Genomic DNA, 15,572 nt, shown 5'->3' on the forward strand with positions numbered 1-15,572 from the left:
CACACGTACTTTTTTTTGGGGGGGGGGGGGACCTTGCTAAGAAATTTTAAATTCTTCTGTTGGCTTTGAAGAAACACCTTGTAGAGTCTTGTGGCCGGAACTGGCCAGTGACAGCCAGGGAGAAACCAAGCACAGTCCAGCAGCATCCGGTAAGACTCTGGGTGCTAACAGCATCTGAACTTGGGTCTTCCTAGTTAAACTTTGGAGAGAGGCCCCAGGCCTGGCCAACATTGTAAGCTTACATAGAGTCCAGAAAGCTAGGCCTGCACTGACCTGTCTAAGTGAGACGGTGACCGTTTGTCTCTGGACTAGGGCTCTAGCTTGATGGAATTTGAGGTCTGAGGTTCTAGCTGCTGCACTACAAAAGAGGCAGGCTTAAGAGGTGTATGGTTCAGGTGGGAGAGTGCTCACCTAGCTTTGGTCATGCACAAAGCCCTGGGTTTGATCCTTAGCAACTAAAACTGCCACAGTGGCCCAGCCGGTAATCCCAACATCTGGGAGGCAGAGGCAGGAAGATCAGAAATTCAAGGCATTTTCGGCTCTGTGAGAAGTTGGGAACTAGAGCCTAGGCTACAGGAAACACTTAAGCAGCAGCAGGGAGATACCCACTTCTAATCCCAGCACTTGGAAGACAGAGACACAGGAGGACCACTTAAGTTTGAGGCCAATCTGAGTTACACAGGCATTCTCCAGTCAGCCAGTGCTACAACAGACCTTGGAACTTTGATTTCTTTCAATCCTTTTTTTTTTTTTTTTTGGTTTTTTTGAGACAGGGTTTCTCTGTGTAGCCCTGGCTGTCCTGGAACTCATTCTGTAGACCAGGCTGGCCCCGAACTCAGAAATCCGCCTGCCTCTGCCTCCCAAGTTTAATGATGGTTCTTAAATGCTTTAACCTCCCTTGTAGCCCACCACCTACCAGAAGGAAAAGAAAGAATTTGGGGGAAGTGGACCTGTTTAGAAAGGTTCTTTGGAGCAACTAACTCCCATCTGTGTTGTCTGGAAATCAGCAGTTCTGTTTTATTCCATTTAGAAGAATCAGACAGATGAGCTTGCAGTATGATATGGTAACAATCAGGGCACCACCATTTTTAAAAATAAGATCTTAATTATTATTTTATGTGTCTGTATTTTGCCTGTATGTATGTGGGGGCTGGGAATCGAATCTAGGTCCTCTGCAAGAACAACAAGCGCTCTTAACCCCTGAGGTACCCTTCCTGTCTGCACCACCATTTTACAAAGTGAAAAATCAAAGGCAGAGTGAGACTCCATCATCCAGGAAAGCGATCTTTTAAAGCCTAGAGCACTTCTTCTGTGACTGAGGGCCGAATAAAGGAGATAGCCACCACCTGGGTCGCTGCTATCTTTGGCTGGAACGCAGAGACTTAGCGCCCGTAAGGCAGTAAGCATCTACAGGCTTGGACGGATCCCGCCGTGCGGAAAGCTCAGAAGATCCTACTGCTGGGCGGTCCAGAGCAACAAAGGTGGGCATCAGGAAAAAGGAGCAGAGGGAGCGCAACTGGCCAGACTTCCTCGCCCCTTGCGGGAGGGCCTTCCTGCGCTCAGCCCGCCCCGCCCTGCCCCGGCCGAGCCCCGCCCCATGGCCACGGCCCCGCCCCGTAGTACCTTTTTCCACCCCGCGGCCGCTTTGCTTTACGTCGGATACGCCCCTTCAACAGAGCCACGCCCACAGTCACGCCACGCCCCTTTGGCCGAGCGGTTTTTCCTTCACCGTGAAGCGCATGCTCCCTTTCAGCCGCCTTTCTCCATCAGGAGGCGCTCACTCCGCCTCGGTCCCGCCCTCGCCCGTTGGTCGCGAAGGACTTTCTCTTTGGTTGAGCCATCCCGCCATTCTAACTCCACCTTTTACGTCGCCACGCCTTTGGTCCCGCCCCCCGAGCGCACGCTCCGCCCCTGGCTGTGCTTTCTTGTTCCTGGCGGCGGACCGCGAAGGTAGGAGGCCGCGGCGCGCGTGCGCGGGGCGGAGACGGGGCGGGTGCGCCGGGCTAAGGGGGCGTTCTGCAGTGGTGTGGGTGACCTGGGGGCTTCCAGCGCCCCGACGACCCCCTTCGGACTTAGCTTGGCCATGTCTAGGCGGGAAGGGGACTCACCAGCGGTACGTCCCCATTGGAGTCTCCCTATCTGGGGCCCAGGGCCTGCGGCCCAGCAGCTTCTTACTGGGATGTCCTGGCTTTCTTGCACGTAGCCCTCGGGTAGGACTGTCACCAGGCGCCGCTGCCGGTGGCCTCCTGACTGCTAGGCTCGGCCCTGCGTCCCTCGGCGGGATGCTCTTCTTCCCTTTAGCCGATCTCGTGGGTAAAGGCTCTCCATAGTGCATAGCAGCAAACTGAGATCCAGCGCAATCAGTGAGCGTTCCAGAATGGCGAGGCCACCGGAGCCTGTGCAGAGATTTGCACCTCCACCTAGGAGTTTTCAGGATGGGTCCAGCCAGCAGCTCTGGAGCGGGCATTTGGAGAGCCCTCCCAGGCTTTTTGCAAACCCAAGTCAGAGGGATGTATGTTCCCCTACCCCAGATTTATCCAGTCCCCTGGGTACTGGACTTGTCTGAAAGTTGAGACCCTCAGGTGTTGTCTACTTCAGATTTCCTGTTTTCCTGTTGAGCTCACAAGTGGCTCTAAGACTAGGAGAGGCTATGGATGGCTCCTTGGGGAGACTCCCAAATACTCTTTCTCTTCATTAGCTTCTCCCCTCCCCAGACGCGAGTCCTGCGGGTGAATGGGCCTTCTGAGGGTAGGCACCCTTAACCCTTCTAGGGGACACTGCCTGGCCTGGACCCCTGGTGCTGGACATGGATTTACTGGTGTCTTGTGACCCCTGGCTGTGTGGCATGACTGAGATTTATGCAACCCACAGGCAAAGTCAAGGGGATTATTTATTCCCTCCCATTTAATTTCCCATTCAGATTAAGTATCCCAAAAGTTCTTCATTTAAAACAAACTTTTAGATACTTACCTATACATACAAAGATTTGGGGGGACAGGACCCAAATCAAAACAAAATGCACCCGAGCACCTTACCTCAGTCAGCCGTATGGCTTGCGTCTATAGCTTGGCACAGTTTTGGTTGTCCTGTGGATTGTCACAGAAAGTTAAGTATGGGCTACTCGTGGCATTGGCTTGGAAGTGTTAGGTTTTCAGATTAGAGATGTTCAGCCTGTATTGTGGCTCTCCTCCGTGTTCACTTACTCATTCATTCATTCATTCATTCATTCAACAACTGTGTGTAGAACTTCCGGCCCTAGGCACCAGGGAGGTGGTAATGCACAAAGAAGACTTGCTCGCGGCTCTCTGTAGAGATAGTGATGTAAGCAGTGAATTACTACCAGCAAGGACCACTTTGACTGGGAGGTCCAAGCTAGCTCTCCCAGAAGGTAGGGTTTTGAGCCAGCTCTGATCTCCAGGTAACTCTTACTTCATCTTGTACAAAGAGGAAGAGAGAGGGAGGTCTTAGGCAGAGAGGATGGCAGGTGCAAAGGTGTGTGGTGGGAACATGGCTGGGGTTGGGGGGGGAGGGGAGTCTGAAGAATCAAGACCAGTGTGACAGAGTAGTAGGGAAGAGAAGGCTATGAGGTGGGGCAGGTGGGCTGGGGCCAGGCTCAGTAGGCCTTTCAGGTTGGGACAAGTGGGGAGCTTTGAGCAGAGACGGACAGGATCTCACTGTGTGGAGCGGAATAGTGTTGGGAGACAAGAAGCAGGAGACCTTGGGGGACCATCTTAGCCGTTCAGGTGAAGCAGTGGCTTATATAGTATACATTAGGGACCAGGATGTGACTGGCACATAGCAAGAGATACATAATGTCAGTTGTTGCTGTTACTATTTAAAACTTGGAACTAAAAGGGCTGGGAATGTAGCCTGATACACACAAAGCCCTGACGTCAACCCCCAGCACTGAAGGAACCGGGTATGATGTACACCTATAATCCCAGCCCTCGGACGGTGGAGGTAGGATGCGATCCTGGGATACTTAAAGACCCTATCTTGAAAAACCAAAGTAAAATAAAACAACTCTGAGACCAGGCTGACCTGGGTCTCAGCTGTGGCTTCAACTCCCCAGATCTGGTGAGTGTGAACAAATTATTTACCTTCACCAAGCCTTATGTCAACAACTGTGAAGTGGTGCCTTCTGATGAGGTGGGGTTAGGTTGGCTCAATACTTTTGTTACAGTTTCCAGTCAGAGACCAGAGAAAATGAGGGGTAAATGGCAGGAAAAACTGGTATGTTTGGGACTTGTGAATAGTTGCTGAGGAGTTGTTGTTGTTGTTTTTCTTTTTCTTTTTTTTTTTTTTTTTTGGCAAGGCATGGCAAATAGGTAAATAGGTTTGGAATGAGCTCAGAGGATCTCCTTGTCCCTGCAGACAGGGGCTGAGAGTCAGGAGGTGAGGCATGGAGTCCAGTCACCGGGAAGAGCCAGAAACTACAAAGGATGGGGTCACAACAGCAACAGGCAGCACTGACCCTGTTGACTGCAGGAGTACTTAAGGCAACGCCAGCTCATGGACTCCTGTGACCCTCGCACCTCAGGCTAACACAAGGCAGGTTTACAGATGGCTTCCCGCTGGGTGTTGAGCAGGCCTTATGTCAACAACTCACACTTCTGTATCACTGTCATCATAGAAGAAAGGCAAGACGGTAGCACGAGCAGGGGAGGAGCCTAGAGGAGGGGCTGATGCAGAGGTTATGGGGTGGTGCTGCTTACTGACTTGCTCCTCATCGCTTGCCTAGCCTGCTTTCTTATAGACCCCAGGACCATCAACCCAGGGATGGTACCACCCACAAGGGGCTGGGCCCTCCCCCATCAATCACTAATTAAGAAAATGCCCTACAGACAGATCTTCTGGAGCCATTTTCTCAGCCGAGGTTCCCTCCTTTCAGCTAACTCTAGCTTGTGTCAAGTTGCCATAAAACTATCCAGCACACCCTGTATTACATAGGTCCCAGGATTCAGAACGCCAGGCCTAATGCGTTCGTGGTAAGTACTTTGCCTGCAGAAGCGCCCCACCTTCAGATTATTTTATGTGTATAAGTGTTGTTTGCACTCACATCTGTAAACCGTATGCATGCCTGGTGCCTGCAGAGACCAGAAGAAGGCATTGGATCCCCCATGAACTGGTGTTAGGTGGGTCTGGGAACTGAGCCCTCTGTAAAAGCAGCCAGGTTCTTAACTACTGCACCATCTGTCTCTCTTAACGTAGCCAGGATTGGCCTCAAACATAAGATTTACTGCCTTTACTTCCAAAGTGCCAGGATTACAGACCTGAGCCACCACGCCTGCTTCAACCCACGCTCATGATATAAATAAACTACAGTGTTGAGGAAGGCATTGGTTCCTCTGATCTAATCCCCTCTTAAAGTTCCCATCACCTCTCAACATTTACACTGGGGGCCACATTTCACCAAGAGTTTGGGAAGGGACAAAAGTATCTTTTCTTCTCCTGCTCCAACTGTCTCAGATGCTTACTGCCTGCGTCTGTTAACCCAGGCCTAGTCCTGGAAGCTTCTAGCCTCCATACAATCTTATCTAGACCTAGAATGTTCTCAGCTCTGAGACTCACTGCTGAATAAGCTCATCCTTTGCAGTTCTTTCTGATCTCTGGCTGGCTGGTTCAACGCAGCTGTTCTGACTAAAAAGTTCTCTCCACACTGACTAGTTCAGACTGGCTTCTTTCAGCTTCTGACTGAATTGTTCTGCTTGGCCACATACTAACTTTGGCAAAATGTTCTAATCTTCTGGCTCCATCTCATTCTCTGGCTTGTTCTGTCTTTGCCTGTGTCTAGCTTGTTCTGTCTTCAGCCTGTCTCTGTTCAAGTCTCCCACTAAAATGTCCCCTCTCCCTTTCTCTCTCCACACTGCTGTCTCTTCAGTAGCCTTCAGAGCTCCATAACAGCTTGGTGGCTCCTACCTTCTTGGCCAGGTGTACATTCTTTCCATTTGCACCACAGATTCCTTAGTAGGGAAAGAGGTCCAGTCTGGACCGAGGCGTATGTATGCAGTACCTATGCATCCTTGGGTCTGACTGACTTGGATATGGCAGCAGGTCTTGCAGATCAAGTGGCCTGGCTTTGCCCTTTAGCCATTTGGGGAGTCTGTTTGGCTTAAGGGGGATGAGCTTCAGGCTTACACTTCTCTACAGCATGTCACCTTGAATAGGTGTGCCCTCCATGCCTCTGAGCCTCGTTGTGTTCATCCGTAAATGGGCTGGTAGGATGATTAAATGAACGACACACCCTAGAACCTAGGGACCTGGAGCGTAGAAGCCAGCAGGTCGTGCTAAAGTGAGCTACAGTGAGCTCAACCTTGCCTCGAGTCCTTCTGAACTTCTTCCTGCTTTCAGCAGTTTTAATTCCCACAAAGACTCTGTTCTTGTTTACAAATAAGGAAACTGAGGAGAGGTAAGTTATCCAGGGCCATACTTCTGACACATGGCAGGCTAGCAACTCCAGGTCCTTACCACTGTGCCACACAGCCTTCTTGCTTCTGGGAGGGAAACTGCTCTCGGACTTTGGGGCCCAGGGACTGTGCACTTGAGTTTTCTACCGAGTGAAGACAATATTTACCCAGTGTTCACTGGGTGAAACTGGCACCCTGTTGTGTACTGTTGACAGGCAGATGCTTTGCTCCCAGGCAGCTCAGTGGGAGCCTCCATAGTGCCAGCTCTTACACAGGAGGATGCTGGGACACTGGGGGGGGGGGGGGAGGCTTGGAGGGGCTCAGCTCCTAGTCTTGTCTGAGCTCCTGCTTTTTTTGCTTTCAACCTGTAGTGCACAAGCATGTATCTGCCCAGCAGCAGGCTAGGAATGGATTCTGAGCAAACCACGTGATCCCGTTCCGGGTCAGGGAAGATGCTCCATAAACTAGGAACTCTGGCCTTTCCTGCCTCCCTCAGCTGGACTTGTAAGGCTGCAGGACCCACAGCCTGGGGATGGTGGAGGGGTTAAGGGGAATACTGTCCCCTTCCATTCAAATTCTCCCGCTCCTCTGCATTCTTCCTTCCTGAGCGCTGGCTGGGCCCTTCTCAGGCACCTCTGCTTCCTGCTGCTCTTCCCTCTCCTCTCCCTTCTGAATCTCTCCCCACCCCCTGCATGGTCACGTGTGGGCACCATCGGATTTAAACTTAATCTGCTGGGCTGCTCAGTTGAGCAGCCTGGCGTTGGTTTGTTAGTGCTGTTAGTGCGTTGGTGCGTGTAGCTGAGACGACCTTCGACCTTCGTACTTTAGGGAGGGGGTCTGTGGATACTCCACAGACCCCCCTCCATGAGCCTAGGGCTGGCAGAATCCCTGCAGGTCCAGCTGGCACTGGAGATTGTGATCCAGGTGGGTCCTGAGCTGTGTCCACCCTGGGCAGGGCAGGGCAGGGCAGGGCAGGGCAGGGCAGGGCAGGGCAGAATAACCTGATAGACTGATAGGAGTGGTGCTGCCGTGAGCAGAGGAAAGTGTGGGTAAGTGTGCAGGGGTCACAGTTTTCAGCTTGGGGGCCACACAGGCCAATGCTGGGACTCCTTAATCTCAGTGCACAGTAGTGGGGGAAGGGCCCCTCATGGATTTTAGGGATTAGTGACCTCCGACACAGCAAGCTCCTCCCTACCTTCTCTGCCCTTCAGGTCCTAGCAGGAGCTCTCTGCAGGTTACCCTTTGTTTGCCCAACCTAGAGGCCAGGAAGTCAGGGGTCTACGGTCCCTGAAAACTCTCTTCTCACAGACCCTGGAGAGCTGTGTCCTGGGACCAGACCAAGAGAAGAGCCTGAGTGTGCAGAACTCAGCCCAGGACTTGCAGGGAGCCAGCCTGCCTGTCTGTGTCAGAGAGATCATCACCAGCAACCTCTCCCAGCCTGAGAGCCCAGGTACCACCTCCCTACCCTGTGCAGGTCCTTCTCCCTTCTCCCTTCTCAGCAGCTGTGATACAGATGGTGCCGTGTGTGTGTGTGTGTGTGTGTGTGTGTGTGTGTGTGTGTGTGTGTGTGTGTGTCTCGTGCACACATGTGTACAGATACATTTCCTGTGAACACGAGGACGACAAAGAAGCGCTCAGGTGCTCTCCACCTGTTGTTTCCTTACCTCAGGCTCTCACACAGCCTGGAGCTAGGCTGCCAGCAAGCAAGTCCTGTGACCTTCCTGGCTCTCTCACGAGTAGCTTTTGGGTTACAGGTACCCGAGGAGCCATGCCCAGCTTTTTACATGGGTGCTGGGATTTGAACTTAGATACTCATGCTTGTGTACGTAGCATGTGTCCTTATGCACTGATCCATGTCCTCAGCCCCGCCCCTACTCCTTGAATACACATAGGGAGACAGGCACAGCTCTGTGATGGAGGAGCCTTCGGAGGCTAAGATGCCATTTGCCCAAACTTACATTGTTTATTCCCCATGTGGCACAGCTAGAGGAGGGGGTGGGGCTAACCCTTTCCACTCACTGCTTCAGATTTGAACACCAGATACTGAATTTCTTACCGGGGATGCTGTGAGCTGTCTGAAGCTAACCTTTGGGGTGGGGGTGGGGGCAGCTCAGACCAGGCTCTTATAGAGGCCTAATGACTTGGACACAAAAGCTGATGGCCACAGGTCCTCCTGGGGTGCAGCATGTATAATGTAAGGTCAGCTGGGTCCTTAGTGGCGTGGAGTGCTGGCAGCTGTACGGCTGCTGTAATCTGGTTCAGACTCCACATCAGGCCTGGGCTGTCTCTTTTGAGTGGACCAGGGATGCTGAAACTCCACAGAGGTGGGAAGGCTTAATGGCACCCTCCTCAAGGCTAGAAGGCCTGCAGTGTGTATCCATGTTTTTCAGGGTGAAAGTTACAAGCTAGCTGCCACTGACTTACACCATAGTTTTTGAGGTTGTGAGAGAACTGAGTGTGATGGTATTTATCTACAGTCTGAGCATTTGAGGGGTGAGGGAGGGGATCATGAGTTCCATGCAAGCCCAGGCTACATAGGGAGACCTTACCTCAAATAACAAGGAAACAAAGCAAAGGTATGAGAAGCCCCGCCTTAGTGTAAAGTTTTATCACATTCTAATCATGGTTTAATACTATTCTACCCATTTAACAGATGAGTAAAATTGAGACCTGAATAGTCCTCAGAAAAGGAGGGAGCAAGAATTCAGAGCTTTGTGTCTCCAGGGTGGGTGGGTACAGAAAGACATTCTCCTGACTCCTAGCTAGAGCCTTCCTCCTGTATGTTCTGGGGATGTTGTGTAGTTGTTTCTACACAAGTCTAGCTCTTGGCCTCTCTTGCCAACCTACCTCTTCCTCAGCTTTTTTGGCCCCCAGGTGCTGCAGCCACACCCCCGGGCTCCTCTCAGGGCCCCGCCCACCATCTTGTGTCAGAAATGAGTAGAACACCTGGGGGAGCTAGTGCTCCTCCACGCTCGCCAGAAGTCCACCTGAGCCCCTGTCCCTTGTCAGCCCCTCTCCAGGTCCCAGAGATGGCTTCACTACTGTCACTGCAGGAGGAAAACCAGCTGCTGCGGCAGGAGCTGTCGCGGGTGGAGGACCTGCTGGCCCAGAGCCGGGCAGAGCGTGATGAGCTTGCCATCAAGTACAATGCCGTCAATGAGAGGGTGGGTGCCGCGACCCGGCTCGGGTGGGGTAGGGAGGTGCCCTGACCAGGCCCACGGGCCTCGGGAGGATGGACGTAGAATCCTGGTGTCTGGCTTAGACTGAAGCGCTGCCAACGAGGATGGCCATGAGCTCATGGCGACCAGGGGAGCTGATGGCGGTTGCGGGAGGTAGAGGTGGGTTGAGGATGGAGTGTGGTGACGTCGGGCGGGACAACGGATTTCATTAGCTCCCATTTAGGGGGTGCCTCCAGTGCTCCAGAAATAGTCAGTTCTTTATTCTTAGTGTACCAAGGTTGATGATGCCCGTTTAACCAAGGAGAAAATAAAAGGCCCAGAGGTGAAGTGGGGGGATAAGAACCATGTCACAACCAGTTAAGACAAGAATCCTAGTGTCCTGGCTCCCAGGCCAGGACTGTATATTGCCTTTGTTTTGGGGGTGGCAGAGAGCCTACCCTGGCTGCTGTAGGGCCCACTGTATGCTAGTGGGAGGCCCTATCTGTATGGAAGCCTGTGTATTGTAGTGTGAGTGTGTGTGTGAGTGTGTGTGTGTGTGTGTGTGTGTCTGTGTGTCTGTATGCCCTGTGGTGTTGGGGTGTGTCCATGTCCTGGTCTGCCTGCTCAAACAAGCCTCTGACTTGTTGCTAAGGAGCAGAGTGGGGGCCCCGGGTGGTCCTCTAGCTTCAAGGACACTGCAGAATTTATTCATTTCTTGGAGTCCACAGGGGGTGCAGGGACAGGGTGGGAGGGGCACTGGGTTGGTTCTGTTGACAGGCCAGAACCAGCCTCCTGCAGGCTAGACCCTTCTTGGCCCAGAACACGGTGCCAGCCTCCTGTGAACTGCCTTTTAGGTGCCAGCTTCAGCAACTGACGCGCACATCGGGTCCTGATTGACAAGGGAGGGAAGGATGGGTAGGCGGTCCCTTCTCTTCTTCATGGTCTGCAGTGGGGGTGGGGGACTGCGTCCATTCAGATCTTCCCCTCAGATGTTGGGACACACAGCCTACGTTTCTAATTATTGTGTGCCTGAGACAGTTTGGGTGAGTCCCCACCTGGAAGCAGAGATGGGATGAACATGACCTTGAAGGCTTTTCCTGGAGGGGGAGGGTCCACAGAGAGCATAAGAACCCAGTGGTTATAGACCGAGAAACTGAGGCCCAAGGTCAGCAGTGGAGCTGGATAGACACCTTGGTCTAAGTGGTTGTATGGTGCATTCCTTGATACATCCCCCTGTGCCTGCAGATGACAGGTACCCTATGGCCACACTGGCCTGCCAGACTAGGTTGGGGGTAATCAGTGAGATTATTTTCATCCTTCAAACCCCACATCTCCCTGGGATAGGGAGTGGAACAAGAGCCAGGATTCATGCTCTGTTCATTGCATATAGAGAAACTGAGGCAGGACTCCCAGAGGACACCTCCCAGGTCCTCAGTGTCCCCAAGAAACAGATGCAGTGAGATACGTGGGAAAGAGACAGTGGCCTTATCCTTTGTGCTGGAGAACAGACTCCCTGGGTTCCCTCAGTGTCCATGGCAACCTGGGTTTAGTGAGTTAATGGGGCAGGAGAGCAACGGTTGCTAGGGAGACAGTAAACGACTTTCATCCATTCTTATGGCAGCCTCCTTTCCGTTGGAACTGCAAGTCAGAGGAAAGGCTGCTTTGTAAAGGGTAGAATTTGTGAGAGAGCTGAGGTCTGGCCTGCAGTAGCCTGGCATTGAGCACTGGGGAAGCAGGTGGAGTCTCTAGTAACTGGCCAAAACCCCTCCATACCACAGGAGCCAATAACACAGATGTGTAAAGCACACACAACACAGGCCACAACTAGACCCATATAGAACACAACACAGAAACAGATCCACCCAGCTGGGAGGTCGTAGTGCATGCCTTTAGCGCTCTGTAGGCAGAGGCAATATCTCTCAAGTTCAAGGCCAGTCTACAGAGTACATTCCAGGACAGCCAGGGCTTGGACCCCCGAAACTCACAGACTGTATGTAGCCAGAGAACACACAGTGCTGCCCTGGCACAGCAGTACCTGAGTGGACAGTCACCAACAGCACGCTGCGTCCTGCATGGCTCCTGGCTGCACACACACACAACAAAGGAACAGAAGCCAGCAGGAGCACTCACACATGCAAGTGCGGCCACTACCGCCACCTGTGACCCACGGGGCCCAGACTTTCCTCCCCAGGTCCCTCTGGCATACGCAGATACACAAGCACATGTCCTGGTACACAGGTGGACACAGGGCCTGCATACCCTCATAGATCTAGTTCAGATGCACCTCCCCCTGGAGCATGAGAAGGCCAGACACCAAATGTCAGCACGCACCCAGTGCATACAAGGTGCGCAGGGCCCCATGTGTGAGGCACACTCAGCAACACATTCCACATACACCTTCCAGGGCTCTGTGACAGATGTGGGCACTGCCCTCCTCTCGGCTGCTTGGGCTTTGTGTAGACATTCGCCGTAGGCGCAGAGGAAGCTCCTGTTGCCACCTCCCTTAGCGGCCTCAGCTAACAGTGCAGCCCCCGGGGGCTGTGCTGACCCCTTCCTGTCGCTGTCATCCTGGCGGGCACAGTCACCCTGCCCACCAGCATCGCTCTGGGTGGCTCTCAGCATGTACCAGGTGTACTGGGCTAGTGCAGGCCTAGAGGGCCACTGACCTAGTCTGTGCCTCTGGTTAGTATGGGGAAGAAAGGCCTCCCCTCCTGCTGGCTTCCCTTTGACTGGTGCCCTAACTTGTGTGTGTGTGTTTGAGGTTCCTGCTGATCAGCTTGAGTGCTTGGGGGATGGATGGTAAACGTGGGTTAGCATCAGCCATCTGGGTTAGGGATCAGCCCCCTGTTTGTTTTCATGACCCGAAGTGTGCTCATCTCCAGCCTTCCCCCCCTCAGCCCCTTTCCCTGACAGCTAGAAGCTGAGGACCATCAGGCACCTGGGCAGGGTTGAGGGGCTAGTGGACAGGCCTCTGTGTGCCCATGGGTTCTGGGGCTGGCACACTGCACAATAGCTGGAGTGGAGGAAGTTAGACAAGAGAGAGTCCTGTGAGGTGATGGAGAGGTGGGGGTCGGGGAGGTGAAGCAGGTGCTAGGTAGGGCATAGAGAGATCTTGAGGCTGTGTGTTTATTGGAACTCCTCCTGGGGTGTTCAAGACTGCCTGTGTTCATTACAGGTGCTCTCTGTAAGCTGGGTCTCTGCACATTAATACCTCTGTTCTGAGTAGATTCGCATGCACTTACATTGTTAGTTTAGTGGTCTCAAACCATCCCTGGGTGTGAGCCATCCCACCACACAGCCAGTGTCCTAGGTACTAAATCCAGTGGGGAACAAAAGTCCAGGCTTTCCTGAGCTTGCTCTGGGGAAGGAAGAGGGTTGGGAGACTTGGCAGCAGCCTGAGGTAGAAACCAGAGTCGGGCAGACTCTGTTCTGAAGGAGTAGCCGAGTGCACAAAGGGGGTGGGCACTTCACTATCTTCCTCCAGGTCCGTCTGTGTGCAGGCATGGTGGCAGGTCTACCTGCACATGTGCATGTTTGTGTCTTGTGTGCACGCTTGGCCTGTCCGTGTGCCCATGCCTGTTCTAACTGTACACCCATGCCCACCCCTTCTGTGTGCGCATAGCCAGGCTTTGTTACCATTCCTTTTTCATCAGCATGTGCCTGTGTCTGCCCCACATATAGTCTCATGTCTGCATTGCGTGCCTGTGCCTATTCTGTGCATCTAAGCATGTTCCATCTGTGTGCCTATTCCTGCTCTGTCCAAGCATGTCCTATCTGTGTGCCCATGTCTGCCCTGTGTGTCCAACCATGTCCTATCTGTGTGCCCATGTCTGCCCTGTGTGCCCAAGCATGTCCTATCTGTGTGTCCAAGCATGTCCTATCTGTGTGCCCATGTCTGCCCTGTGTGCCCAAGCATGTCTTATCTGTGTGCCATGTTCTATATACCTCTGTATGCATTGCCTTGTCTGTGTGTCCATGCCTGCTCTGTCTGTATGCTCATGTACATGACATCCTGGACTTGGAGTGCATGGCTATCAGGTTGCAAGGCATTGTGGGTCTGGGTCCAGTCTGGTGTCTCCTGAAGAGGCCTGGACCTGCATCCCAGGAGGCACAGGACTCTCACGCAGGGCCCTTCCCTGTAGCTGGAGCAGGCTGTGCGGCTGGAGACTGGGGAACTGGAGGCCCAGGAGCCCAGGGGGCTGGTGCGACAGAGCGTGGAGCTGCGGAGGCAGCTGCAGGAGGAGCAGGCCTCCTATCGGCGCAAGCTGCAGGCCTACCAGGAGGGCCAGCAGCGGCAGGCCCAGCTAGTACAGCGGCTGCAGGCCAAGGTCAGGGCTGCCCACCCCCACCCTGCCCTCACCCTGCTTCACTTGGCCCTCACCTCTGGGCTCACACTGCTTCCTACGCCTCGCCAGATCCTGCAGTACAAGAAGCAGTGCTCCGAGCTGGAGAAACAGCTGCTGGACAGGTCCACCGAGCTGGAGCGGCAGCAACTGAAGGTGGGTGACAGGACGGGGTAGGCATGGACCTTCCCGCCTCCTGCTTGTCCTGATTCTCCTCCTGCTGCTCCCTTAGGACACAGAACACAGGCAGGACCTGGACAGCGCTCTCCTGCGCCTGGAGGAGGAACAGCAGAGGTGAGGGTGTGGGATAGCCCATGGGCACCCTCTGCATAGTTGAGCAAATGCCCACTGAACTCCCCCACCTCTCCCAGAAGTGCCAGCCTGGCCCAGGTGAACGCCATGCTGAGAGAGCAGCTGGACCAGGCAAACTTGGCCAACCAGGCTCTGAACGAGGACATTTGCAAGGTGACCAGTGACTGGACCCGCAGCTGTAAAGAACTGGAGCAGAGGGAGGCGGTGTGGAGGCGCGAGGAAGAGGTGAGTGGGTGCTGGAGGGAGCACGGCAGGGGCGACCTTGCAGAGGGTTCAATCAAGTCTGGAGAGGGGCAGGAGCCTGACCATAGTGGTCCTGGCCATCTTAGGAGAGCTGGCCTTGGTCACACATGCCCTGGGCCAGGCTGGCCGTCTCTTCCATGCCTCGTGAAGTTTTCTGTCACTGTTACTTGTAGACAGTTAGTGACCAGCCCGTGCTCATGCTCACACCCTGGCTGCTGGGAGGTCTCAGGCCCTGGGTGCTCTCTGCTTATCAGGGAGACACAGGTCCTCTCCTAGGCCGTGCTGGCAGGGCCCTGGGGCAGGCATTCAGCGGTGACCCTAGTGTGTGTCTCTCTCTCCCCCCCAACCCCTCCAGTCCTTCAATGCCTACTTCAGCAGCGAGCACAGCCGCCTGCTCCTCCTCTGGAGACAGGTCATGGGGCTCCGACGACAGGCCAGCGAGGTCAAGATGGGGACAGAGAGGTGAGGCCTGGCTGCTGGGGAGCATGGGTGCATCCTGCCACAGGTCGCCTCTGGGGATGCAGAGGCAGCTGGCAGGAAGAGGCATTGCTGGGGCTCAGCTGGGCTACGCTCTTCCTATGGCATTCAGTGCTGCTCTGAGACAGGAAGTCTCCTACTCCCCCATTTCACACCAAAGATCAGAAAAGTTGAGTGACCTTCTCAGGTCACACAGCAGATAGTAGCTGAGTTCAGACTTGAAGCCTTTTTGTCTTCATAGCTTGTTTGAATCAGAAGTCACAAATATTCACAGAATATGATTTAATTTGAGATGTCATCTCACTATGCAGGTCTGGCTAGTCTCAAACTTAAGAGATTCACCTACCTCTGCCTTCTGATTAATGGGATTAAAGGCAGGCATTAATCTTTTTTTTTTCTTAGAGTCTTATGTATTCCAGGCTGTCCAGAAGCTCACTGTACAGAGGACAATGGCCTTAAACTTTTGTTCCTCCTGTTTCCATTTGAGCACTGGAATTAGAGGCGTGTGCTAGGATTATGTATTGCTGGGACTTGAACCCGGGGCTCTGCATATGTGAGGCAAGTTCTCTACCAACTGAGCTGCGGCCCAGCCTTGTGCTTGGATCTTGTTCTTCCAAGTGCTGGGGTTACAG

General features: G+C 53.5%; 1 protein-coding gene across 4 annotated transcripts in view; it reads left to right on the forward strand.

Moving 5' to 3' along the window:
• Positions 1 to 1,932: 1,932 nt before the first annotated feature.
• Crocc (ciliary rootlet coiled-coil, rootletin) overlaps positions 1,933 to 15,572 on the forward strand; it is a 39,736-nt gene continuing 26,096 nt past the window's right edge. Inside the window, exons 1-9 of one of the 4 annotated variants that reach the window (XM_034501557.2) lie at positions 3,583 to 4,988; positions 6,779 to 7,331; positions 7,716 to 7,857; positions 9,417 to 9,571; positions 13,708 to 13,893; positions 13,981 to 14,064; positions 14,141 to 14,202; positions 14,280 to 14,445; positions 14,819 to 14,925. In XM_034501557.2, the coding sequence (XP_034357448.1) occupies positions 7,272 to 7,331; positions 7,716 to 7,857; positions 9,417 to 9,571; positions 13,708 to 13,893; positions 13,981 to 14,064; positions 14,141 to 14,202; positions 14,280 to 14,445; positions 14,819 to 14,925 (962 nt within the window). In that variant the 5' untranslated portion in view covers positions 3,583 to 4,988; positions 6,779 to 7,271. Of the gene's footprint in view, positions 1,951 to 1,998; positions 2,114 to 3,582; positions 4,989 to 6,734; positions 7,332 to 7,715; positions 7,858 to 9,416; positions 9,572 to 13,707; positions 13,894 to 13,980; positions 14,065 to 14,140; positions 14,203 to 14,279; positions 14,446 to 14,818; positions 14,926 to 15,572 lie in introns of those variants that run through there. The other 3 variants (XM_034501559.2, XM_034501558.2, XM_076933852.1) reach the window with 3 other exon arrangements.

The sequence above is a fragment of the Arvicanthis niloticus genome, chromosome 5, assembly GCF_011762505.2.
Source record: "Arvicanthis niloticus isolate mArvNil1 chromosome 5, mArvNil1.pat.X, whole genome shotgun sequence".
NCBI lineage: Eukaryota > Metazoa > Chordata > Mammalia > Rodentia > Muridae > Arvicanthis > Arvicanthis niloticus.